General features: G+C 39.7%; 1 protein-coding gene across 12 annotated transcripts; it reads left to right on the forward strand.

The window, feature by feature from the left end:
• The first annotated feature begins 1,074 nt into the window (after positions 1 to 1,074).
• On the forward strand, positions 1,075 to 22,308 carry ZNF207 (zinc finger protein 207). Of its 12 annotated transcripts, XR_013184781.1 has the most exons (15): positions 1,075 to 1,277; positions 2,666 to 2,792; positions 3,225 to 3,363; positions 3,902 to 4,069; positions 4,715 to 4,790; positions 5,287 to 5,334; positions 7,140 to 7,240; positions 8,200 to 8,360; positions 9,152 to 9,244; positions 10,440 to 10,682; positions 11,324 to 11,486; positions 11,642 to 11,825; positions 12,046 to 12,125; positions 16,245 to 16,299; positions 19,753 to 22,308. XR_013184781.1 is itself a non-coding variant. In XM_054644794.2 (13 exons), exons 1-12 carry the CDS (start codon positions 1,237 to 1,239, stop codon positions 11,800 to 11,802), a joined length of 1,521 nt encoding a protein of 506 aa, XP_054500769.1. In that variant the 5' UTR covers positions 1,075 to 1,236; the 3' UTR covers positions 11,803 to 11,825; positions 12,046 to 12,706. The 12 variants fall into 12 exon arrangements, 7 of the variants coding, with proteins under 7 accessions (XP_054500769.1, XP_054500774.1, XP_054500771.1 ...); XR_013184779.1 differs by having other exon boundaries at positions 11,642 to 12,125; XR_013184780.1 differs by having other exon boundaries at positions 11,642 to 12,125; positions 19,756 to 22,308.
• Positions 22,309 to 22,574: the final 266 nt, after the last annotated feature.

The following is a 22,574-nucleotide window of genomic DNA, read 5'->3' on the forward strand; positions in this document are numbered from 1 at the left end:
ATTTAGAATTATAGAATGGTTTGGATTGGAAGGGGATTTGGTAGGATCAGCCATGCTGTCTGCTTTTAAAAAGTTCTGCTTCTGAAATACTTTGTCTGTGTTAAAACAGCACGTTTGTTAACTCGGCCTTGTGGCTACCGGGTAGTTACAGAATCACAATCGCAGAATCGTTGGGGTTGGAAGGGACCTCTGGAGATCATCCAGTCCAACTCCTCTGCCAAGGTAGAGTCACCTGGAGCAGGTGACACGGGAACACATCCAGTTGGGTTTGGAATGTCGCCAGAGACGGAGACTCCACAATCTCCTTTTGCAGACAAGCCCTGCAGGGAGCAGCTGTGACCCCCATCTGCACAGGGCCACTGTCAAGGGCTGGACGTGGCTGATGGCTGGACTTGATGATCTTATAGGTCTTTTCCAACCTCAATGATTCAGCGATTCTCTTCTAAGCACCTGGTAAACATGTAAGAGAGCTGGAGAGCCATGGGGGTAACACAGACACGCACCCTGATGGATTCTCACTGTAACAGAGGGACCATCCCCCGTGCAGGTACATGTAACTCATAGCTCAACACATTTAAGTCGGCTTTATTGTGTTCTCACATCCAGCAACACAGGCACAGCCGGCACCAGAACACTGCACAGAGCAGCCAGATTCCTGCCCAGTAACATTTAATGGGGAAAACACAGTTTCTCTGTGACATGAAACACGAAGACGAGCAACAGTTTAGATTAGGAGGAAACTCGTTGCTCTGAGAGCGCTGAGGCCCTCGAACAGGCTGTCCAGAGAAGCTGTGGCTGCCCCATCTCTGGAAGTGTTCAAGGTCAGGTTGGACAGGGCTTCGAGCAACCTGGTCTAGTGGAAGGTGTCTCTACCCATGACAGAGGGGTGGAACGAGATGGGCTTTAAGGCCCCTCCCAGCCCAAACCACTCCGTGACTGTTCCCGTGACACGCTCAGGTGCCGCAGGCAGACAGCACTTACAGCCGACTGGGCAAAATGGCGGCGGCGCCGTGAGGCGTCACGGGACAGCCCGGTGGGGGCGACCGCGAGCGCGTCACGTGGGCACCGCCCGCCCTGCTGGCGCGGGGCGTTCTGGGAGTTCGGAGGCCGCAGCGGCGCCTGAGGAAGCTCGGCCGCCATTTTGTGCCTCTCGCTCGGTCCGGGGCGGCCGCGCGGGCGCTGCGACTCTGAGGGAGCGCTCGGCTCTCCTGGTTTGTAGGTCGGGGTGACGCCACCATGGGCCGTAAGAAGAAGAAGCAGCTGAAGCCTTGGTGCTGGTATCCTTCTGTGTGGGACGCGGCGGATGCAGAGAGCTGGGTGGGGGAGGGTAGCGGCGCGGCCTGGCGCGGTCGGGGTCGGTCCCGTTCCGTCTCGTACCGAGATGGGGCTCAGCCCTTCTCCTCACGCTCCTTACGGTTTGTCTCGGTGCTTGGCCCTGTTCCAGCCCTGTGTCCTCGGGATGAGGCCCAGTCCGTGCCCTTCCTGTGCTCCCCACCCCCCTCACGGCCTCCGGCCCGCTCCTGTCGCTGTCGCCGAGGCCGCGGCCTCCCGCCCGATCCTTAAAGCCGGGGCAGCGGGAAATAGAGAATTGTCTTTATCCCTTGCGAGGGAGGATGTTAAAGGGAGAAAACCCTGCTACTGATAAATACATTTATTCACGGAATAAGGTGGGATGTGGTTAAAAGAGACTTTTTAAACCTTTTTTTTCTTCGTGACGGGGGTAGCTTTCAATTTATAATTGCTGCATCATGATCAGGTTTAATTTTGCAGTATCCAGAAATACTGGTGAATTTTTATATGATCGCTCCTTCAGAATGTACTACTCACTGTTGTGGAGTGATTATAAATCTACCTTCTCTCTTACGTTTCTGTCCTCTAGAATTGTTTAATAAAGAAATTTAAAAGGTGCTCCGAGGTGTTTTACCATTTTGTCTTGGGAGGCATCTGTGATTGTTTTAGACATTATTTCACGTTTTGGTGGAAGCAAGGAACACACTGTGTTAGCAATGTTAACATTTTCTTAATAATAGCTAATGTGTATTTTTCTCACCTAGGGAAATGTGTGGAGTGTTTGCTGAAATATCAATGCTGACCCACAGAAAGGAAATGCAGTTTGTCTCTTGTTTTATGTAGATGTCCAAACAGTTCTTTGCCGAAAATACTTCTTTCTAAAAGCAAAGAATTCTTCAGTTACTGCAGCAAATTATGCTGTGTCATAAAAATTGATACCTGGATAACTAGAAGAGGAAGGGAATTTTAAACTAAAACCTTTGTTCTCTTTTATGATTGTTAGTTACTGGTAATTGATTAAAGAGGCATTTCTGAGTGATTTGCGTAATTTCCCTTTTGATTTCAAGCCTGTTTCTCCTTTAATGCTGTAGCAGCATCCACACCCCTGAAGAGAAAAATAGGTAGGACTCAGATGATGATTCTGATTGTCTGCAGACACCTTCCCACTTCTCTACCTGTGTAAAGAGGGGTGTGCTGGACTGGATGAGGATGTTTGTTTTCAGACATCCATTAAATATTTGTCACCCTTTGAATGCTCAGAGATGCTTCTTGTGCCTTTCTTTTGCTTCAGAAAAATCACACTGATGCTCATTATCTTAGTCCTATCTAAAAGGTCACTTCCAGTATTAAATGTTTCCTTAACAGTCTTCAATAGGTATTGTAATAGGGATTTTGATGATGAAAAAATCCTTATACAGCATCAAAAAGCAAAGCACTTTAAATGCCATATATGTCATAAGAAACTGTATACAGGACCTGGTTTAGCTATACACTGCATGCAGGTAAGGAGTTTTAGATTTACATGAGCTTTTCTTTACAGTATCTAAAATACAAGTTAAGTGTCCTTTTAAGAAGGGAGGTTGGGGGCTTCCAGAGTCTGTAAAACTGGTGAGAAAAGGACAGCAATGGCCTCTTTGCAGCACAGGAGTCCTGCTGTGTCAGCAGTCAAATGGCCGCTGTGCAGCAGAGATCTTTCTCAGGAGTGTTTTGTAGGAGTGAAGGAATTGTGCTTTCTAAGTTCATGTAAGCCCCTGGTTTTAGGGGCAATAGTTGTTACCAGAGATTAGGAGGCATAGATCAAGAAAATGCTTGGCCAGAGAGATTAGTCCCATTAAGGATGTTCCTTTTCTGTCTTCAAACTACCTGAAGAACACAGAGAATTTACCCTGAAATGTGGTCAGCAGGATTTATTTAGGTTTTTTTTTTTTCTTTAGGTACATAAAGAAACAATAGATGCTGTTCCAAATGCTATTCCTGGAAGAACAGACATTGAACTGGAAATCTATGGAATGGAAGGCATTCCAGAAAAAGACATGGAGGAACGGAGGAGGTTACTTGAACAAAAAACTCAGGGTAAGGTGGAATGTGGCTGGTTGTCTGTCATTTCCCTGGTGTGTTCCTTACTCAGCTGTGGCACTCAGTGAGGGTGGGATTTAATTCCTTCTCTGACAGCAGCTCCAGGCATTTGCCAGCCACGTGGGAGGGATTTTTCCTTTCCTGTTCAGAGCAGCTCCAACAATTGCCTAACGAATATGGACATGGTCATTTATTTGTGAGGGTAAAGGGGAGGAAAGGCTGGAGGTAAAACTGTCCTGATGATTCCCAAATGCTTCAATTTCTTTGCTGTTCAGGCCTTTGGTTGAACTGCTTTGGTTTATGCAGGACAGCATGATCCTGATACAAGGGCAGATCCCTCTCTTATGTTCAGGGTAATGGCAGTGTGAGTCATGCTCCTTCCCTTTATTTGTGGCTGCAGGTGGGCTCCCACAGCATTCTTTCTTTGTATTTCTGTGACTTTTTGAACACTGGCAAGGTTTGAATTTTGCTGTTAGTTAATTTTATGGAATATAATTTGTGTTCAGTTTGACCATATGCATTGTACTGTCTGCAGAGAGCCAGAAAAAGAAACAACAGGATGATTCTGATGAGTATGAAGATGATGAATCTGCAGCTTCAACTTCATTTCAACCCCAGCAAGTTCAGCCACAGCAGGGGTACATTCCCCCAATGGCACAGCCAGGTTTGCCTCCTGTGCCAGGTGCACCAGGGATGCCTCCAGGTGAGTGGCTGTGTTATGTTAGGTCATTGCTGAAAACCTCTTAGAAACATGAATTGCTGCTTGTATGCTTGAGTACTAATCTGCCCTTTTATCACTGGGGTCACAGAATAGTTCTGGGAGGTGCAGATAAGTAGTTTGTTCATTTTCTTCCTTGCTCTGTGCATGAGCACATCTTCCTTGGTGGACTAGGTTCAGATCCCTAAAGCTGGCATGTAGATTGAAGGATCTGGTAGTAGGACAGGTTAGTGCTTCAAACAGGAGTCTACCAGTGATACTTGTTCATACTTTATAACCAGGTTTTGGAAATAGGGCAGAGCTGCTGTGCATCTGGAGATTTCTAACACAGAACAGGCCACAGATACAGTGAGGAAAGAGTTTTGATCAGTGAGTGAAGAATGGTCTCTTGTAATAAGATGTCTTCTCTGGAGACACTAAGGAAATTCCCAGTCTTGCAGGGCTGAGGACAATCAATCAAAGTCAAATTTGCAGATAGTACCTATATTGCACTGTTTGTAAGCAATATTACTTCAAAATCCAATTTTTTAGAACTTGCTGTAAAGCATTTATCCAGTATAAACTTATTAGATAACATTTGTTTGCAACTGTATGTTATCAGAGTTGTTGAAAATTTATTTTTCTTTTAAGGTATACCCCCATTAATGGCAGGTGTTCCACCTATGATGCCTGGAATGCCTCCAGTTATGCCTGGAATGCCACCTGGGTGAGTAGCAAGAAAGACTTAATATTACATGTTCATACTGTGCATTTTAAACTGTCACAGAAAAAGTAAAGCTAATTAAAAGAATGTACAATAGGGAATTGTGAACCCTGTAACTTAAATATTTAAGACTAACCAAAAAACTGGATGGCTGTAAACCAACATGTAAAATGTGGCCAAACTGGGTTTATGTATAAAGTATCTTGCCTTTTTTCTGACTTAATAGTTATTAAGTAGTAATATATTAATACAAAATTTTGTTGTGTTGGTTTAGAGCCTTCTGTGAGCCACTATTCCCTTGTGTATTGCACATATGTTGTGCATCTGGTTATCAGTCATCAACATAACAGGAAAAAAAGTACTGGATAGTTTATATTTTTCTTGTATTTTGGGCAAAGGTGTTGGTTTTTATGCTTGTTATGGGGTTGACACCATACCCTATCACAATGTGTTTGGAAATTCACAGTTAGATTTTTGATTTTGTCATAAATTTTCACAGATTACATCAACAGAGAAAATACATGCAGTCATTTTGTGGTGGAAACATGTAAGCATCTCATTAATGTAATTCTAGGTACATTCATTATGCCATTTTATGTCATGTTTTTGATAAGCTAGAAATTGTTTTACTGAAAACCTTTGAATATTGCCTAAGAATTTGGGGAAGGTGTCTAGTTAGGTTTTGTTACTGTATAATACATGAAGGTTTTATGTTTTTATCTAAATGAATATTACAAAACTGTATGTGAAATGCATTCTACAGAATATAAACCAAACAGACCCTTAGAGACTTAAAGCCTCTCCTGAGCCAGAGCTTGAGCAGCTCCATGTGCTTGATTCCTCACACTGCAGGACATTCTGCAGGAACTCAGTTTAATCTAAACTTCAAGTTAACTGAGGTGAAAGCTCGTTGACTTCTGAGACATAAATATTGATTTAACAGCCTTTGAATTGAAAAATCATACCATAGTCAAACATGGTGTGGATGCTGATCAGAAATTTAGCTTTTCTGGGTGGAAACTCAACAGAATTTAATCAGGTTGTCAGACACTTAGTTGTCATTAAATTCCCTGTTAACTTCAGGTAAATGTTATGTCACCTGTAAAAACACAAATGAATTTGCCAAAATTTCACTGCATTTCATTTTGGGGGAGAGGACGAAGTTGCATTATGCTTTTGTCTATTCTAATCTAAAATTTTGCTTTCTTAACCTGATTAAATTTTGTTTAACAATGACCAAAGAATTAGGAGAGACAAAGCAACTTTGGTGTTAGTGTGACAGCAGTTGTAGCACTATCTGCAGTTTCTCAGAAGTCATTCTGGAGCAGCAGGCAGTGAGCATCCAGCACTTGTTTTGATGTCTGCTGGCTGGCAAGACTGACCTTGCCTTCTCCATGGGTCTGTGTTCCCAGTCACTGCTGCTTCTGCAGTGGTTTTTCCTTGTGTAGCAGTGATAGATGAGTTGAGAGCAGAAATCAGACTTGCCAGAAAGAATGCTCACTTATTCATGGCATTTGATCTGAAAACAGCAGTGGTGAAGGTGTCTTAACTGTCATACAAACAGAAGCTGCTTCTTAGTGGGGTTTTGGTTTGTACTGGAGTGCTGCAGATCAGCTTATCTTGCTCGCTAAAGTAATAAACATTCTTTTATTTTGTTTCCCTAATCCGTTTTTAAATGTCTGCAAAAAATTAAGCAAAATTAAGCTACACTTGTTTGTTCCCTGTAAAGGGCTCATACATATTCATTTAGGAAAAGAAACCAAATGGTTTCTTTTTAATGTGGAGAAAAAATATGTTACAGTGAGGATGTCTCATATTAAAAAACCAAAATCCCACTTTATCATTAGTGTATGGATTGTTTTCTGTAACTGAAATTCTGGGAGCTTTCTTGTCCTGTGATCTCTGCTCTGCTTTTGTCAATGTTTTTTGGATAGTTCTACAGCTCTGGGTTATTTGCCAGTCAGTGTCAGAGAGGAGTAATAGCAGATACACAGTGATTGTAGTGTGATTGGAGCTAGCTGGTTTTCCTGCATTCAGACTCCATGAATGTACTGAGATCAGGCTCTTGGAACACTCAGCTGCAGCTCATAGTCTTGACAGAGATTTCAAGAGACACTAGTTCTGGAAATCTCACATTAGAGAAAGTGAGATCTTGAGAAATTAAAGTTCAAATAAGTGTTTGGGGTTTTGGGTGCTGGGTTATGTTTTATTCTTGTGGAGCTGGTTTGGAATTCCCTCTCTTGAGACTTCTTGAAATTTTTACCATTATTTTTTGTCTAATACAGGGATGTGCCAATTGTCTTAAAACTTTATCATGTGTGTTCATACCAGTGCTCATTTTCTTTTCAATAGGATGATGCCAATGGGTGGAATGATGCCTCCTGGGCCAGGAATCCCACCTCTTATGCCTGGTATGCCACCAGGTAGGTCAGGGTTGTCGAACTCGTACTATGGTGAGAGTTTAATTATATTTATTTCTTTCTATTAAGATTTAGAATTTATGTAATGAACATACAGACTTATGCCACCACCCACCACCTTCATGTGGTTGGACTGTCACAGAAGCCACTCTGTGCAGAGGTGGTTGATTTATAACTTTTGATTATAAATAATTATTTTACTTTTATACTATTGTTAAAGTAAAAAACAGAATACTGTTTCTTTGATTTATTGCATTTTCTCACACTGTTGTGTTGCTTGGTCTCTCTTCATCCCTTTTTTTTAAAATTAATGTTTGTGGCTGCAGTTGGAAAACAGTAATGACTGAAAATGTGGGAAGTGGGGAATAGTTGGGTGGTTCACCCAGCTAATGAGCCTGCAGTGTGAAGAAACTTAACTGACATTTTGGTCTCTTACCATAGCTAGAAGAGATGTTTGTTGAGCTTGTGCAGCTCTTAAGTAGCCCTAAGTTCCCTGGGTGTTCCCTCTGAGCAGCAACTGGAACACCTGATGGAACCCCTGGGAGCTGTTAACTTCCCACTGCCCCTCTCCTAGAGCTCCACACACACCAAGTGCAGGTGTTGTGGTGACACTGTAACGTGTCCCAGTCCACTTTACTGATGACCCCAGTAAAGCTGGCAGTGGTTCAGTCAATTCATACCTGCAGTGTGTCAGAAACAGTTACTGCATGAATTGTATTGGTTTGTCGAGAGCATAAACTTCATTATTGCAGCTTTAGTAAAAATCAACTTAATCCAGCATTGTTCTGAAGTGTTAGAGGTTACTCCCTGTGCATGGCCATTGACTGTTGACTGCTGGCATTACCCTTTGTCATGTTTTATTTTACTGTTGCCTTAAAAATACATCTTGTAGTGGGAAACTTTGTTCTAAGGAACACTGGGAGCAGGATTGTCTAAAGGAATATTGGTGCTTCCTGGAGCCTGATCCGCTGCCCATTGTTTGTGGTTTGCAGGGATGCCCCCTCCTGTCGGGCCTCGGCCTGGCATGCCTCCAATGACACAAGCACAGCCTGTTACAGCCCCGGGCATTCTGAACCGGCCTCCAGCTCCTGCTGCAACAGCACCAACTCCACAGCCTCCAGTTACTAAACCACTCTTTCCAAGCGCGGGGCAGGTAAGGTATCCCAGAGCCTGGAATGCCTTGTTATATTCCTCAAATTGCCACTGTGTCAGTAGTGCCTATTTATTGTTGAGGAGGCCCAAGAAATGACTGGTTCAGGTTTTTGCTTGGGTTGATGTTTAATTCAGTGTAGTGCTTGAATGAATTTTAAAATATTCTTTTGTTTGTCTTAAAACAGCTGTGAAACCAGACAGAAGTTCTGTAAGCACTGGGGAAGAAAGGAGTAGGCAAAACACTCTTAAAGGCCTTTAAGTTTGTTGTTGTTAAGGGAACTTTGGGTGGGTGAAGAGATGTGTTAGCTACAGGAATCTGATTGCATAGAACTCTACCTTTCCAAGTTAAAAATCTTGACATGACTTGTTCTCACTCATAATGGGCTCTCTACTGATAAATGGATGAATTTATTCTGTAGTCTTGTTAAACCGGTTAAACGTTGCCTGAGTTAGGAGGTTTTTCTACTTCAAAAAGTTTTGGAGTAAGTCAGTGTAGTGAAAAGTTAATTTTAATGTTTTGTGGGGGGAAGTGGGGAATTGATAGTGGCTTGTGACCTCTTCCCTTTGAATGCACTTTTTCCTGGGTCCTGGAGTTCTTACTTGCTTTCAAGTATGTTGCAGAGGCCTTTGTAATGTAGTGTTTGCATTTTGGGCTTCTGCGGGGACGATACATGGTTACAAAAATACAGTCCTTTCATAAGAAAGGGCTTAGTATAAGAAATCCTTTCATCTGGATACTTTCCACCCATTTGTTTGGAGACTTTTCACTGTTTCCTTTCTTTTATGCTACAGATGGGGACACCTGTCACAAGCTCAAGTGCAGCTTCCTCCAATTCAGAAAGTCTCTCAGCATCTTCTAACGCTCTGTTTCCTAGCACAGCACAAGTACGCAGGAAGTCACAGTTTAAAACAAATTGCTTTGCACCTTAACCCTTTGGACCATTCTGTAAAATCTAAAATTGACTAAACATCTTCAGATAATTTTTGTTATATTCCTGATTATGTTTAGCTGGTAAAACTGCAGAGTCCTTGATGATGAGTTGCATCTTACCAGAAATAAGCATGTCAAAGTGCCCAATTTTTCTTAGTGTGAAAGAATGAAATGTAACATCCTGGTTCTAAAGGGTTAAAAGAGCATGAAAGCAGTTAAATGCATTTTAGTGGGCAGTGGTTAGCTTGATGCATGGTGAAGGCTTTTTAGTTTATGTTGTTTAATATGTTACATCATAATGTAGGGGATTTTAAATTTGCGTTATGTGCAAAATGTTAATTTTTTTTTTTTGATTGAGAGGTTCAGATAGTTGTAAATATCCAGTGACTAGAAACAAAATCATTCTCTCATAACTAGAGTTTGCTTTGGAGATTGCTGTGTCTTCAGACAGCAATCTGAAAGACAGCTTTGCAAAACAGACTTCTGCAGGGTTTTTGTAACAAAAGAGTAGGAGAGATGAAATGTTGGAATCTCTAGTGGACCTCATACCTGCTTCCATTGATTCTTCATTCAGAAATAAGATTAAAGTTCTGTGGATAGACATGGTACTTTGTGAAAATACTACATTGTGTTTATAGAGAGAACGCTTAAAGCCCTGACACAATAGAGCTTTATAAAATATTTGATTAAAATATTTCTTAAATACCTAATTTTAATGAATACTAGCACTTTGAGCTGTACTCTAAACTAATGGTTGCTGAAATATGTTAATTTAGTGAAAGACTAATAAATCTGTGTTTAGAGGCTCCTAAAAATAGTAGTTCAGGAAAGATTTACATATTTGCCAAATTCGGGGTTTGAGATAAAATAGTAGGCTGTTTTTTTCTTTGTTGTTCCTTTGTTGTGGTGGCTTTTGACCTGCAGATTTTAGACTTTCCTGTGTGTATGTGTATATGTGTATATACTGGGGTTTATTTTGTCTTGGTTTCAGTTGCTCTAGTATGCAATAAGGCTGAACTTTACTTTTGTCAAGCTTGTATAATCATATCTCACTGGAACGTTTCAGAGGTCTAACAGTCATCATTTAAGTTTTCTTAAATGAAAACTTTATTTGAGAAATAAATACTGACCTGTGTGTGTGTTTCACAGGCTGCAGCAGCTGTGCCAGGGCCAGTTGGTACTGATTTCAAACCTTTGAATTCTACACCTGCGACAACAACGGAACCCCCCAAACCAACATTCCCGGCTTACACACAGTCTACAGCCTCAACCACTAGCACGACAAACAGCACTGCAGCTAAACCAGCTACTTCTATCACAAGTAAGCCTGCTACCCTCACAACAACCAGTGCAACCAGTAAGTTGATCCATCCAGATGAGGATATATCACTGGTAAGTAACATGTTTTCATTGTCTTACTGAAAAATGCAATTTGTGATGATATGGCAGGTTGAATGGAATTTCATCTGTGCTCTGCATTATGTGTGTTTTAGTAATGGTGAGAGTGCAAACCGTGCAGAAAAAATGTAACTTGAGTTATGACTGGCATATTGGCAGTGATCTTGCTGCAGTCTAAGCCTTAGCTTTGGTGGTGGTGGGAAATCTCTCAATCCAAAATACAATTTGGACTTTTACTGCATTTGGACTTTTGTGTAAAACAAAAGACTGAACACTTTGAAGTTGTTTTGATGCTATTACAGCAGTTAGAAATATGGAATTTATGGATAAAACAAATGAACATTAATTACAGTTCAGAGATCTTTAGATTTGTGTTTTTAAGAGAAAAAGGCTTTATTCAGCTGGGGGAAAGGGAGGATTTGAGTTCCATGCAGAATACTCGAATTGGTCTGTATTAAGGAAGAAAGTCTGCAGAAAGGGGGGCAAATCCTACCGCTGCTGGGTAATGTTACTGGTAGTCTTTGAATCTGTAAGGTAGTTAAAATAGTTTAGTAATCTACTTTGTTGCACCTCTATTTACTTTGCTTTTGGTGAGTTTTAACACGATGTGTTGTGATTGTCTCTTCTGCTTTTAGGAAGAGAGAAGGGCACAGTTGCCTAAATACCAGCGCAATCTTCCTCGACCAGGCCAGGCTGCCCTGGGTAATCCACCGGTTGGACCAATTGGAGGTATGATGCCACCACAGCCAGGAATTCCTCCACAACAGCAAGGAATGAGACCTCCCATGCCACCTCATGGTAATCATACGTTTCCCAGCTTCCTATTTTTGGAAAGATTCGTGAAGTTGCCTAAGCTAGCAGGGAGGGGTGAAGCTTTTCACAAAATACACTTCTCACTATTTAAAAAAAAAATTTAAAAATTATTCTTTGCATCTTAACTATTCTGTTTATAGGTCAGTATGGTGCTCATCACCAGGGCATGCCAGGATATCTTCCTGGAGCAATGCCTCCATACGGTCAGGGACCTCCGATGGTGCCCCCGTACCAGAGTGGACCTCCTCGCCCTCCGATGGGAATGAGACCGCCCGTAATGTCGCAAGGTGGCCGCTACTGATGCTCCTACTCACGCTCTAATAGGTTTGGAGATTAAACCTTTTCTCATCTTGTGCTGTTAATATAGCCAAGCTTCCGTCAATTAAGGCTTCATTGTGACTCTTATAAAAATAAGTATCTTCCCACATGCAAGGAGCTGTTGGACATTTTATTTTACATGGGAAAAATTATTTGGAATAATAACAGGAACTTTTCCTGATGTTGCAATTTATACTGTATGGCTTCTTTTTCATGTTTCATCTAGGTTTTTAGAAGTGAAGTATAGTAAATATGGTTCGTTAAATTGTGAAGGCGCTGGAATTACATGAACATACCACCTTAAAGGCAAGTTCTGTAATGTTACGTTGCTATTTGTGAAATGATGCCTTCACAGCACTTCAAGTGCTGTTGGACTTCATGTCCCCAACATAGTTTGGTGAGGGCTGTAACTGTTCCCAACTACTTGTACATTAAAGTCTGAACTTGTAACAATATTTAATGTATTTAGAGTTCCTCCTGTTCCAGGGTTTAAGTAAACTGACCCACTAAGGTCATGTGACTTTTCTGTACTGTTATAAACTTCATTGTAATAAAAGAGGAGAAAAATTTATATGCCTTTTTATTCATGACCAGCTGTGGACAACTGCCTGAAAGGTTTGTACAGATGCATGCCGTGGTAGCCATTGGTGTAATGAACACAGTTATTGGTGCTGTTTTGATAAAGTCTGAATTCCTTGTTCTAAAAAGTCACTCCTTAGCTGTACGTCTGAGTAGACAAAGACCTGTACACTTATTAACTGACTCCTCAAAATTGAGGCTGCAGGAGGCACATCCTAACTCTTGGTTGTAATTTCTCTTAATGCATATGTTTCTTTATTTGTGCTTTCTTGTCCTCAATAAATTTTAAATGATTTCTAGTCCTTGCACTTGCTTGTAGGATGTGAAAGTGCTCTGAGATACATCCTAGTGCCAGGATGTGTCCCATTAGTTCACTTTGCAAATGATACTTTTTAATGTGCAAGTGGAGATGAATTTTAGGATCCTTTAGGTGAAGATTTCTAGAAGCTTAGGTGCATGGCACATGGGTGAGTGACTTCCAGTTAATGTATTGAAGTTGACCTGCAAAAGAGAAATAGTAGCTTAACCCTCTTAATGCACAGAAGAGGCAAAGCAGGCAAGAGTAATGTGTTATATGCTGTGTTTTTACTTTAAATGTTGAGAATTTCATGTTTTTGCAGTCTCTGAAAGGTGAACCATCTGTAACCATCTGTTGTGTGCTATGATCAGATGTTGTCTAAGTTTTCTTGAGCCATTCAGTGAAAGTTTCTGGAGTAAGAGACCTTTTTATCAAAGAGACATCTTCCCTCTATGAATTAGTCATTTCTCTGTTTATAAGAGTAGAGTGACAAGTTCCTCTTAGGGTTGTAATTAAGTCTGACATCAAGTGTTCCTTTGTTACACCTCTGATGAGAATGTAGAGGGAGACTTTTTGGAGGGGAGGGAAGTGAGAGCCTCTCTGGCTTCTTCTCAACAGGGAAAAAAGAGTGGTGAATTTTTCATTTGCAGGTCAACTTTAAATACATGTTCCAGCCTCAAGCCTTATCTGCAGTTTAATTAATGGGGATATCTCTTCTTTAGGGTGGGGTAGAAGGATCATTAGCATTTTTGTGTCATTATATTCATAGACGTTTTTGTAGATGGTAGAAGTCTTTCACTTAATTTCTTACTGAGCATTATGGCTCTGTTTCTTGGAAGTCTTGAGGTTTTGTAGCTGCACTAAAGCACTTCATGTGGCTCTATTCTGTACTGTCTCTTAAAAGTACAAAAATAACAGTACAGCCAAAATACTACATTGTCTCAGCTTCTAAACTGTGGTCACAGAATGTCTCCAAAGCACTAGAGAGAGCATCCAGTGCAATCTGGTTGCAGCTGAACGGCCTTAGTTTAACCATTAAGAATTGCCAGGCACCTTTTTCTGAAGTGTTCAGTTTTAAGACCATAAGTCCAAGCCTCTGTTGAGAAGCAGTTCTCTCTGATCACTGCTATCTACTGATCACCTGTCAGATGTGCAGTATTTGGCTTGCAAATGTTCTGAGTGGGCCTTGATGTCAATTCTTTTGTTAGCTCTTCATCTTGCTTTAGACATAAGTCTAACAGATAAAACTTGTTTTGCTGAGGCAGCGCTTTTATACTCTGGTTTTCTTCTGTATACCTGATTAGAATACTTACAAAATACTGAAGAGATTATTATGATGTCTTATATTTGTACTTTTTATAGTATTACACATAAAATTTGTACATTATAAAGTGATCTTAACTACTGCTTGTAAAACTATAAAACTTCTTGCCTTTTTCTGAAGATCATACTGCTGCTCTAAGGATGCTTTGCCCTTCTGCCCCAGTCAAGTAATTTCCTTCTCTCTTTGGTGTCTTTCTGTAATTTTCCATATGTTGTTTCCAGACCCCTACTTTTCCTGGGATAAAGCCTTATTGCATGCACTGTTAACTTGGCATATTCTGCAAGTTGTATTAGTTAAGTTTCACTCTTTTAAACAGTGAATGTCTCATTCTGATAATGGTACCATTTTGTAGCTAATACTGCATAGACTTCAGCTTGAATGCATTTTAAGAATAATCTTTCCTTAGTAGTGATGTTATGAAAACCCCTTGAGTAGGTACTTCCACGTGTATTTCATTGGTACTTGCATACAAGCAGGTGAACAATTTTTCTGTGATTTTCACGTGGATACTTCATTTCCTACTCCTGTCATTCCTGTGCAATAAGAGCTGTGATGTGGCTGCCTTCAGTCTTCAGTTACTTTTTGTCTCTTGTGTGATTCTTCTGTAAACAGGCAGATGTTTCAGTGCCTGCGTTGTCTGTTGGTCCCTGCCTTCATTTCTTTGGATACTGCTTCTTAATGTTCAGAGAGTTGGATTTATGGTGCATTTACCTAAAACCAGTAAAACTACTTTGAACGTAATAGTTGCTTGTATAAAGACAAAGACTTGGTTTACAGTACCAAGTGTAATCAACATAGCTCTGCCAGCAAAATCCCTGATGTAATGCAGCCATGGAAATAGGCTTTTGCTTTAGTTAATCCTTTCTTGGAAGGAGATTGCAGAAGCCTTTATGATTACAGAAAAGCATATCTTGTGGAGCTGTTGCAGGACCCTAGTGATGTAATTACATAGGCAGAAGCTTTGTTTTTCAGTTGTTGCCTAAATCTGCCACGGCAGATCTTGCATTAAAATTCACACTTGCAAGTGCATTTTGACCAGCCTTGAAATTGCAATATAATGCAAATGTTGAATACAAAGGATTAGGCTACAAGAAAATTTCAGACACAGGTGGGAAAATAGGTTTAACAGAAAGCATGCCAGAATTTATTACATCTAGGATTCTGTAGAAGGTTCTCAATTATTTTATGCATGGTCTCAATATTATAATAAGCAGCTGATCTTTAGGGCAAAATGGATGAGACTGGCATGAAAGAACCTTGAGAAAACCTGGGTTAGATTTTTAGAAGTCTTTGTATAACTCTTCCATACAACCATTAGAATAGACTTCTGCCATTGGCAAAGTTGCTTTAAATAAAATACTACTTAGCTGGCATATGTAGGCTGAAAATTTCTTCTGAAACCTTTGGATTACTTTTTTTTTTCCCCACAGATGATACTTTAGGTGCTGATAATAAATTTGAGGCTGGGCTGTTTATCTAATAACAGTGGATGACCATTCCTCGCTCTGTGCATGCATGGGACAATGTAAACAAGCTTCTAGAAACACATTCAGCTGCATCTGCCTTCTGTGGTTTCTGCCAGGATTTTAGTCTGTGGAGCTCTTGAGCAGTACTGACACAGAACTGGTTAACTTACTGTCTTAAAACCTGGATGAAATTGAATGGCATAGATAACCTGCAGTTACTTTATAGGAATCAAATAATTTGGAGATAAAATGAAAACAAAAATACCAAGATGACTTCAGTTTTATGAACAGTAAGAAGGTCGTTATGACCTTCAGTTAAATTGAGAGTGATAAACCATCCATGAGCTGGGGCCACAATTTGAAATGGTAACTAATGACACTTAGTAAATGTCTTAATAATTGTACTGGTCTAGTTTCTACATGAACACTAAGACAAGGGTGAGCATTTTCAGTGGCTGGTGGAATCTTTAACTCAACTTTCCATGAACTAGTACAACAAATACTATCAGTTATGTGAAAAATGCCCCAAGACAACTGACTGACGTTCCATTGATCAAGATACAAAGCAAAACAAGCTGTCCAATTCAGACATAGCTACCAACAACAAAAACTATTGTTTGGACCTAACAAAAGAGGTGCTATAGCAGTAATTTTCTTTTGTTTGCTTGATCACTGGAATTTTATTAATTTTTAATGCATGTCTTTCACTTAATTGGGTCATGTTTTTTCTAAAATTAAAATTTTTCTTCTTCCTATAGCCCTGCCATAGGACAGGCTGAGGCAGAGTCTCAGTGTTGCCCTGTTCAGTCTGAGGCAAGTGGGATTTATTTTATTCATTCTGGGGGCTTTCACAGCTTTATGGCTGTTGGATATTTATGTCCCCAAACTTGCAGCAAGTTTGGTGAAGGCCCCTAAATTTATTTTAATTTAGGTTTTTTATTCTCTTTTGGTAGATGGGCTCTATATTAATATTTATCTTTTTATTATCACTGTGTTTTTAAGAGTCTTAAGGGGGGAACCTGTTTTAAGATGTGTGGGTACCTTTTCTGTTACTGGAATGCATTTCCTTCAAGGCTGCTAAGGTAGTCCTTAAGACACTGCCCCTCCCCATTTTCCCTGCATTGCATTTGTGCTGTATTTGGTTCTGGGTTTGGTAGTGTTCATTTTGTGTAGTCTCTGAATTAGTGGCATGTAAATACCAATTATTCATGTTTTCTCTTCTGAGGGATGTGTATCTATTGAAAAGCTTAAAATAGATTTGAACTAGTAAGTTAATTGCTACAAAAAGTTGTAGCCCAAATTACAGAATACAGTTTCTTTGAAGAAGGTTAAGATGTTAATACTGCTGTGTTTGTGAGCTGCACCTCAACAAATATTAATGTAGAGCCCTGCGAAGAAATAGAGATCAGATCCTTGTTGGTAACACAGAATAGAAGAGTGAGAAATCAAAGCTGCAGATTTTTCAGCTTGCCAGTTTCAGGAAGAACCTTTTCCTCAGTCTCTTTTTCCTCAGTTCAGGGAGAACTTTTTCCTCCATCTCAAATACGTCAAATTTGAAAATGTTTTGACTCTTGCAACAGTAGTAAGAGTTGAAAAACTTTCTTTTAAACCTTGTGAGATTCTGTTGCATATTCAAAAGCTTTATTTGAAGCTTTATCCTTCTTTCACGCAGTGCCTAGCAAAAATTTCTACCCTTTGTGAAGAAAAAGGTGCTTATTCTGTTGCAGATCCATTGGTTGCGAATGCTTGAGGTTGCTTAAGGAAAGCTTCAGAACACCAGGTTTTGTCTGAGGAGGTCTTGTAGCATACCAGCAGTGAAATAGTAAATAAAGAAATGTGGGAGTCTGGTTTGACTTCCTTTTTGAAGTTTTTGGGATATTTTTCAAGTTTGTGGTGAGGCTTTTTTATGAGCATAATTGTTTATTTCTTCAAGATTTTGTTTGATAATGACCCCTAATGGGATTTCAAGTAATTTTAATTCAAGGATAGAGTTGTAATTAACTTAGAGTGGATTGCACATTGCTGTTGTACCCTTCTTTGTTTGTACTCTGCCCTTTGCATTTTTCCTGTAGAAGGCCCCCCCAAAATCCTTGTCTGACTCGAAAATTGACATGTCCATGTTAACTGTTTCAGAATGGTTATTGAGCATGGTCTTGCTTTGCTAATTCTCGTTGTGGTGCTCCCCCTGATAACAGTGAAGATGAGAACAATTCTTCAAGATAAACTACTGCAACTAGTACTTCTACTTATACTTGTACTACTTTCAACTAGTACTTGCTTAACTTATAGGACCATTTGGCTTAGTTATTTTTTCCCTAGAATGTCTAAGGAAACTGTTAAACTCAAAATAATACATTGTGGGGCTTGTACTTCTTGCTTAAAGTATCTGAATCTCTTAGAGTTTCAAAATAAAAAATAGGCAGTTTTGAAATGCCTCTTGATTTTGAGGGATGAAGTGTGTTCTTAGTTACATTCCAGTATTTCAGCTCTCATTGCAGCAGTTTATGTTTCACAAAGTTGGACATCTTGCTGTTAGTGAAATTTCTTTACTAAAGGTAACAATATTTCAGTGATGTGACTTATATAGATATTAACAAAATGAGGTCTTGGAGTTCAGTTTTTTTTAAGCATAAGTAGGGGCACATAACTTTCTTTAAGGAACAGGGGTTACTGATACTCTGTTAAATTGGGTAAATTTGCACCTGATCTATTAAACAAGAAAAATAACTTGGAGATAAAGTACATACCACACATGGAGAATTTTTTAAAAATCTCTATGCTTGCAATCAAAATAATCAGACGAGGGAAACAGTGGTAGTGCCTGGGTTGTGTTAGAATGCAGCTGCCTGTGACTGACTGTCATGGGTGGGCTAAGTTGGAAGTAGTTCAGAGGAAAGAAGAGTTTTGGGACAGCCATTTAAGGGATCAAGAGGAATCAAAGTGTTTGTAAAGTGTAATGTATATAAAAGTTCTTTCTGAAGTTCTGAAAAACACTTGGCGAGAGGTTTCTGGCACACTGTAAGCAGCAACTTACTGCAGTCTTGATTGCCAGAGCACAGATTCCCAGTAAGGCTCTGTTACAGGAAATGCAGTTTTACTGCACTCTTGTGAAGATGGGGCTGAGCACTGGAGCCTGCTGCTCTGGCAGCCAGCCATATCCTGTCCTGAGCCACAGGATCCAGGGGGTTATCCTCATGCCATTTGTTCCTGGCATCCTGCTGAGTCAGTTTTGACTGTCCCTGGTATGTATGAATGATTGTCAGGCTTGGTACTTAAATACCTGGACACTGTGTGAATAATGAGGCCCTTGTACCTTCTGAACAAGTTTACAAAACCACCTAAGTTCTTGTGGGCTTTCTTGCAGTAGGAACAGTCCACAGCACTGCTGTTTTAATGGCAGTGAATTTGACTTTTGCAGAAAAACTGTCTTGAACTTATTTATCTTAAGGTTTTTCTTTCTTGAGGATATAAAGAAGTAAAAAAGTTTTGAGGAAATAGTAGAATTTTAATGCAAATATCATCTTAACTGACATGACATTGAGAGCTTGAAAGCTTTGTTAAAAATTCTCTTGTTAGCAGTTAAAGCGTGTCTGACAGCTAACTGCCTTACACAAGGTTCAAGCTTCTGACATCTTAAACTTTTTTCACTTAAATTTTGTCTTAAGTCTCTACCATATTCAGAAAGGGAGCATGGGTTGTAGAATTTCAGCTTCTCCTGCTCTTAGTAGCCACTGTGTAGAACTGTTTTTTGCTAACAGTAATTTTAATTACCTGAAATGAATGCAGTACTACCAAAGAAACGATTTCACCATCTTCCAACTTAGGAAGTTATGTAATGGTTTGAGACAAAGATGTCATGGAGAGCTTTTTTCTTTTCTCTTATTTTCATTGAGTTACTTGCACTGAATTCTCTAGGCTCTTTCTCATAAACTTAAGTGGGAAAAAATACATTTTGCTCTTTCACTTGTAAAGTCCAGAGTAAGAAACACGCTTTAGGACTTTATGAAGGAACCCGGCAATGTAAGTATTGTAATTTCCTTTATGTTTTTAGTAGGCAGCTGGTGACCTTGTTAAACGTATGGGTTATGTATGAAAAATCACAAGGGCAAATTGAAAGTAGTTTTACAGTTGCCTTTACTTCACATGCTTTTCTTAAACAACAAATTGCAGTAATTGAAGTTTGGCAGCTTTTTTTTTTTTTTTAATAAAAACTAAATTATGGGTAAAACACCTTGGTTTAATACAATTTGTGTTTCTGTTAACTAGCAGCAGAATTTCAGCATTTGCTACTTACTGGTAGAGAAGAAAAATTCCACAGAACTGCCAGTACAGGTTAGTTTAATCTGTAAGTACCTGATGTTCCTATTTGAAATAATTTGTTCAAATGATACCACTTAAATACCCGAGGGGAATTTTGGTCTCTGAAATGTGATTGTTACCTACTACTGATTCCAGTAGTGAGTGAACAGACTAGACTTTTTTGGAAGATCTATAATGGATTTAACTATGCTTGTGGACAGGTAAAAAATATCTGCAAGCACCTTTAAGGAAAATTTAATACAGAATTTTGACAAGCAGCCTTTGATGTTACTGAAGAATGTGAAAATCTGAAGTCAAAATCACTGTGGTAACATGCCAGTTATTACTGAGGCTGTTTTTTACCAGCAAACCAGCAGGATCCTGTGTTTGTTGTGTTGGGGATTAAGCATTTCTGTTTCTAAGAATCCATAGCAGCTTGTAATCTTTCTGTTTTCTTTAGCTATTGCTAATTACCCTTTCTTACCCACGGATTTTTACTTTGTTAGGCTGGTAAGCCAGGAGCTTGTTCTTCTGTGCTTTTTTAATTACTTTTGTTGGTTCATTTCAGCACTTCAGAGGCTACCTACAAACATGGTCTTGTCCAGCTGTTTTATCTTGCATCAGAGTTACTGCTCTGCCTCTATTTTAATTCTGCCCTATTCCATATTCCCAGAAATTCTGGTATTTTATTTCTATTGTGTAGAATGTTTTATACCTTAAAATAGGAAAGATTCTCTGTGAATAAATAAAAGATGCAGCTTTCTCTGGAATGGCTGCATACATTTATTTCTATTTTAGACTTTGTATATCTCATCTCTGCATATCAGTAGAAGAGATGAAAACCTTTTCTGTGCTGTAAGCATGAAGCAGAGATCAACAGCAGGATGGGCTGTAAGATTGTGCTTTAATTCATTTGTGAGGCCATGATGTCCCACTCTGAATTTGAGGGGCTTTTGATATCACTGGTGGGTAATTACTTAGTCAGCAGTGGGAAGGTCATAGTTATGTGGTAGCTGAACAGACACTTGAGTTTTCCCAGCTCATCTGAAGGGTCTAGAATGGGTTTATGAGTGACTTGCCACTTCCAGCAGAATTGCTTGGTTTAGGGTTCCAAAATCTTGAGCAGTGCTGCAGAATTCATCATAAAAACATGCACAGTTTCAAGGCAATTGTATCTTCCCACGTTTCAGAATAGTTACTCTTGCATCCCATTGCCTCTTATCTTCTCTACATCAGTTCTTGGTAATTTACACTAAATTGCTTTATCCTCAAAATGAGCTGCAGGCAAATTTTGGACTAATGTTGCATAGGTTTTTCTTCCTAGAAGGGGGAAAATTGTATATCTTAATTATATACAATATACCTTAATATTTACAAATTAGCTTTATCTCTCTTTGCTTAATCTTAATTGCAGGTATGCAAGAATAAAAGGGATACCTTGTTGTGAGGTTAACCCTGTTAACAGAATGTGTCTGTATTTCTTACACCATCTGTGGCTGACCCTAGCTGATGTTAGCATTAATGCAATGCTCAGTACTAAGTTGGAGTGAGTAAATGCTTTTGGCTGCTCAATTACCTTATCAAGTCCTGGTTTTGGCAGTGGCTGGATGCAGACCTGCACTACTTTTACCCTGGCCTGGCAGTCAGTGGGGGATAACTAAAGGGCAGAGTGTGTTCCATAGTATCTTAACAAAGAAAAAGTGCATTTCTCCAGGAAAGATCGTAGTAGAACTCTTTGTGAAATTTTAAATGGCAGTTACTTATGGTACTTTTTGGTAGAATAAAGTTTATTTTCTTTTGAGATAGGACCAAAACAAGACTGGAAATTTGAACTTTGATTACCAGGTAAACAGTGTTAAATTGTAGCTCAACTTCTGACACACCATTAGAGCAGCTGTCCATTGTGAAGTGGTTCAGCAGTCATCCCTCCCAGTTCTGGTACTGTGTATTTGGAACAGTTTGTCATTTCCCACTTTTTCCTTAGACTCTTTGCTGACTCCCAGTTGCCCTTTTAGAGTTTCTGGTCACTGTGCAGCAAACTCAAAATAAGCAAACTCCAAGCTGGTTTTAGTACCTTGATAAAGGACCTGGAAGCACATGAGTGAACAGTGTCCCCTCTCGGTAGCAGTATGGCCACAGAAGTTAGTGTCTTGTGAAGGGCTTTTTTCTGTAACTTAACAGATACTGCTTTTGTGTTAAGTGGTATGAAAGGGTTGGGATTACTGATCTTTTTCAAAAGACAGGTGGTGGCAAAATACTGGTGTTGAATTTAATTCAAGAAAGTGAGAGACTGGTAAGTATGTGCATCACTTTAATGCATGCAAATAATAGTAACAATAACAAGCTTAATTTTATAGCATTCACTTTACAAAGAAGATTAAAAGAAAATGTGGAGCTGACATGATTTGCATCCACTGGGAACCCTCTCTTGAACTGTTTTTCAGGAATGGGTCATTGCACACGCAGCCATCTGTAATGTGTGACATTTTGTAACAGTCTCTGATTAAACAGAAGTGAACCACTGTTTCTGTGTATTTTTCTTTTCTCCTCTTGAAAACCTATTTAAATTATTAAATTATTATTGCAACAGATGTCATGGTGAGAATAACTTGGTACCAGCTTTTTGATTCTCTGTAAGCTGCAGAGACTCATTTGTGTGAGTTCTGACTTAAAGTGGAGACAAACATGAATCCTAACTTCTTGACCTGTAACTTCCTTTTGCTGTTGATCTGCTGTCCTGCTGCTAAGCAGACTATAAAAGCTGTTGAAGTTAGAAGAGTCAGAATATG

Source organism: Agelaius phoeniceus, chromosome 19, assembly GCF_051311805.1.
Source record: "Agelaius phoeniceus isolate bAgePho1 chromosome 19, bAgePho1.hap1, whole genome shotgun sequence".
In the NCBI taxonomy this organism is placed as follows: Eukaryota; Metazoa; Chordata; class Aves; order Passeriformes; family Icteridae; genus Agelaius; species Agelaius phoeniceus.

What these genes read in the sequence shown, in the direction of transcription:
- ZNF207 (XM_054644794.2), top strand. Translation starts at nt 1,237, where the DNA reads ATGGGCCGTAAGAAGAAGAAGCAGCTGAAGCCTTGGTGCTG. An exon ending in TGCACCAGGGATGCCTCCAG is followed by an intron (nt 4,070 to 4,714) that starts GTGAGTGGCTGT and finishes TTTTCTTTTAAG; the next exon opens with GTATACCCCCATTAATGGCA. An exon ending in GTTGTCGAACTCGTACTATG is followed by an intron (nt 7,241 to 8,199) that starts GTGAGAGTTTAA and finishes TGTGGTTTGCAG; the next exon opens with GGATGCCCCCTCCTGTCGGG.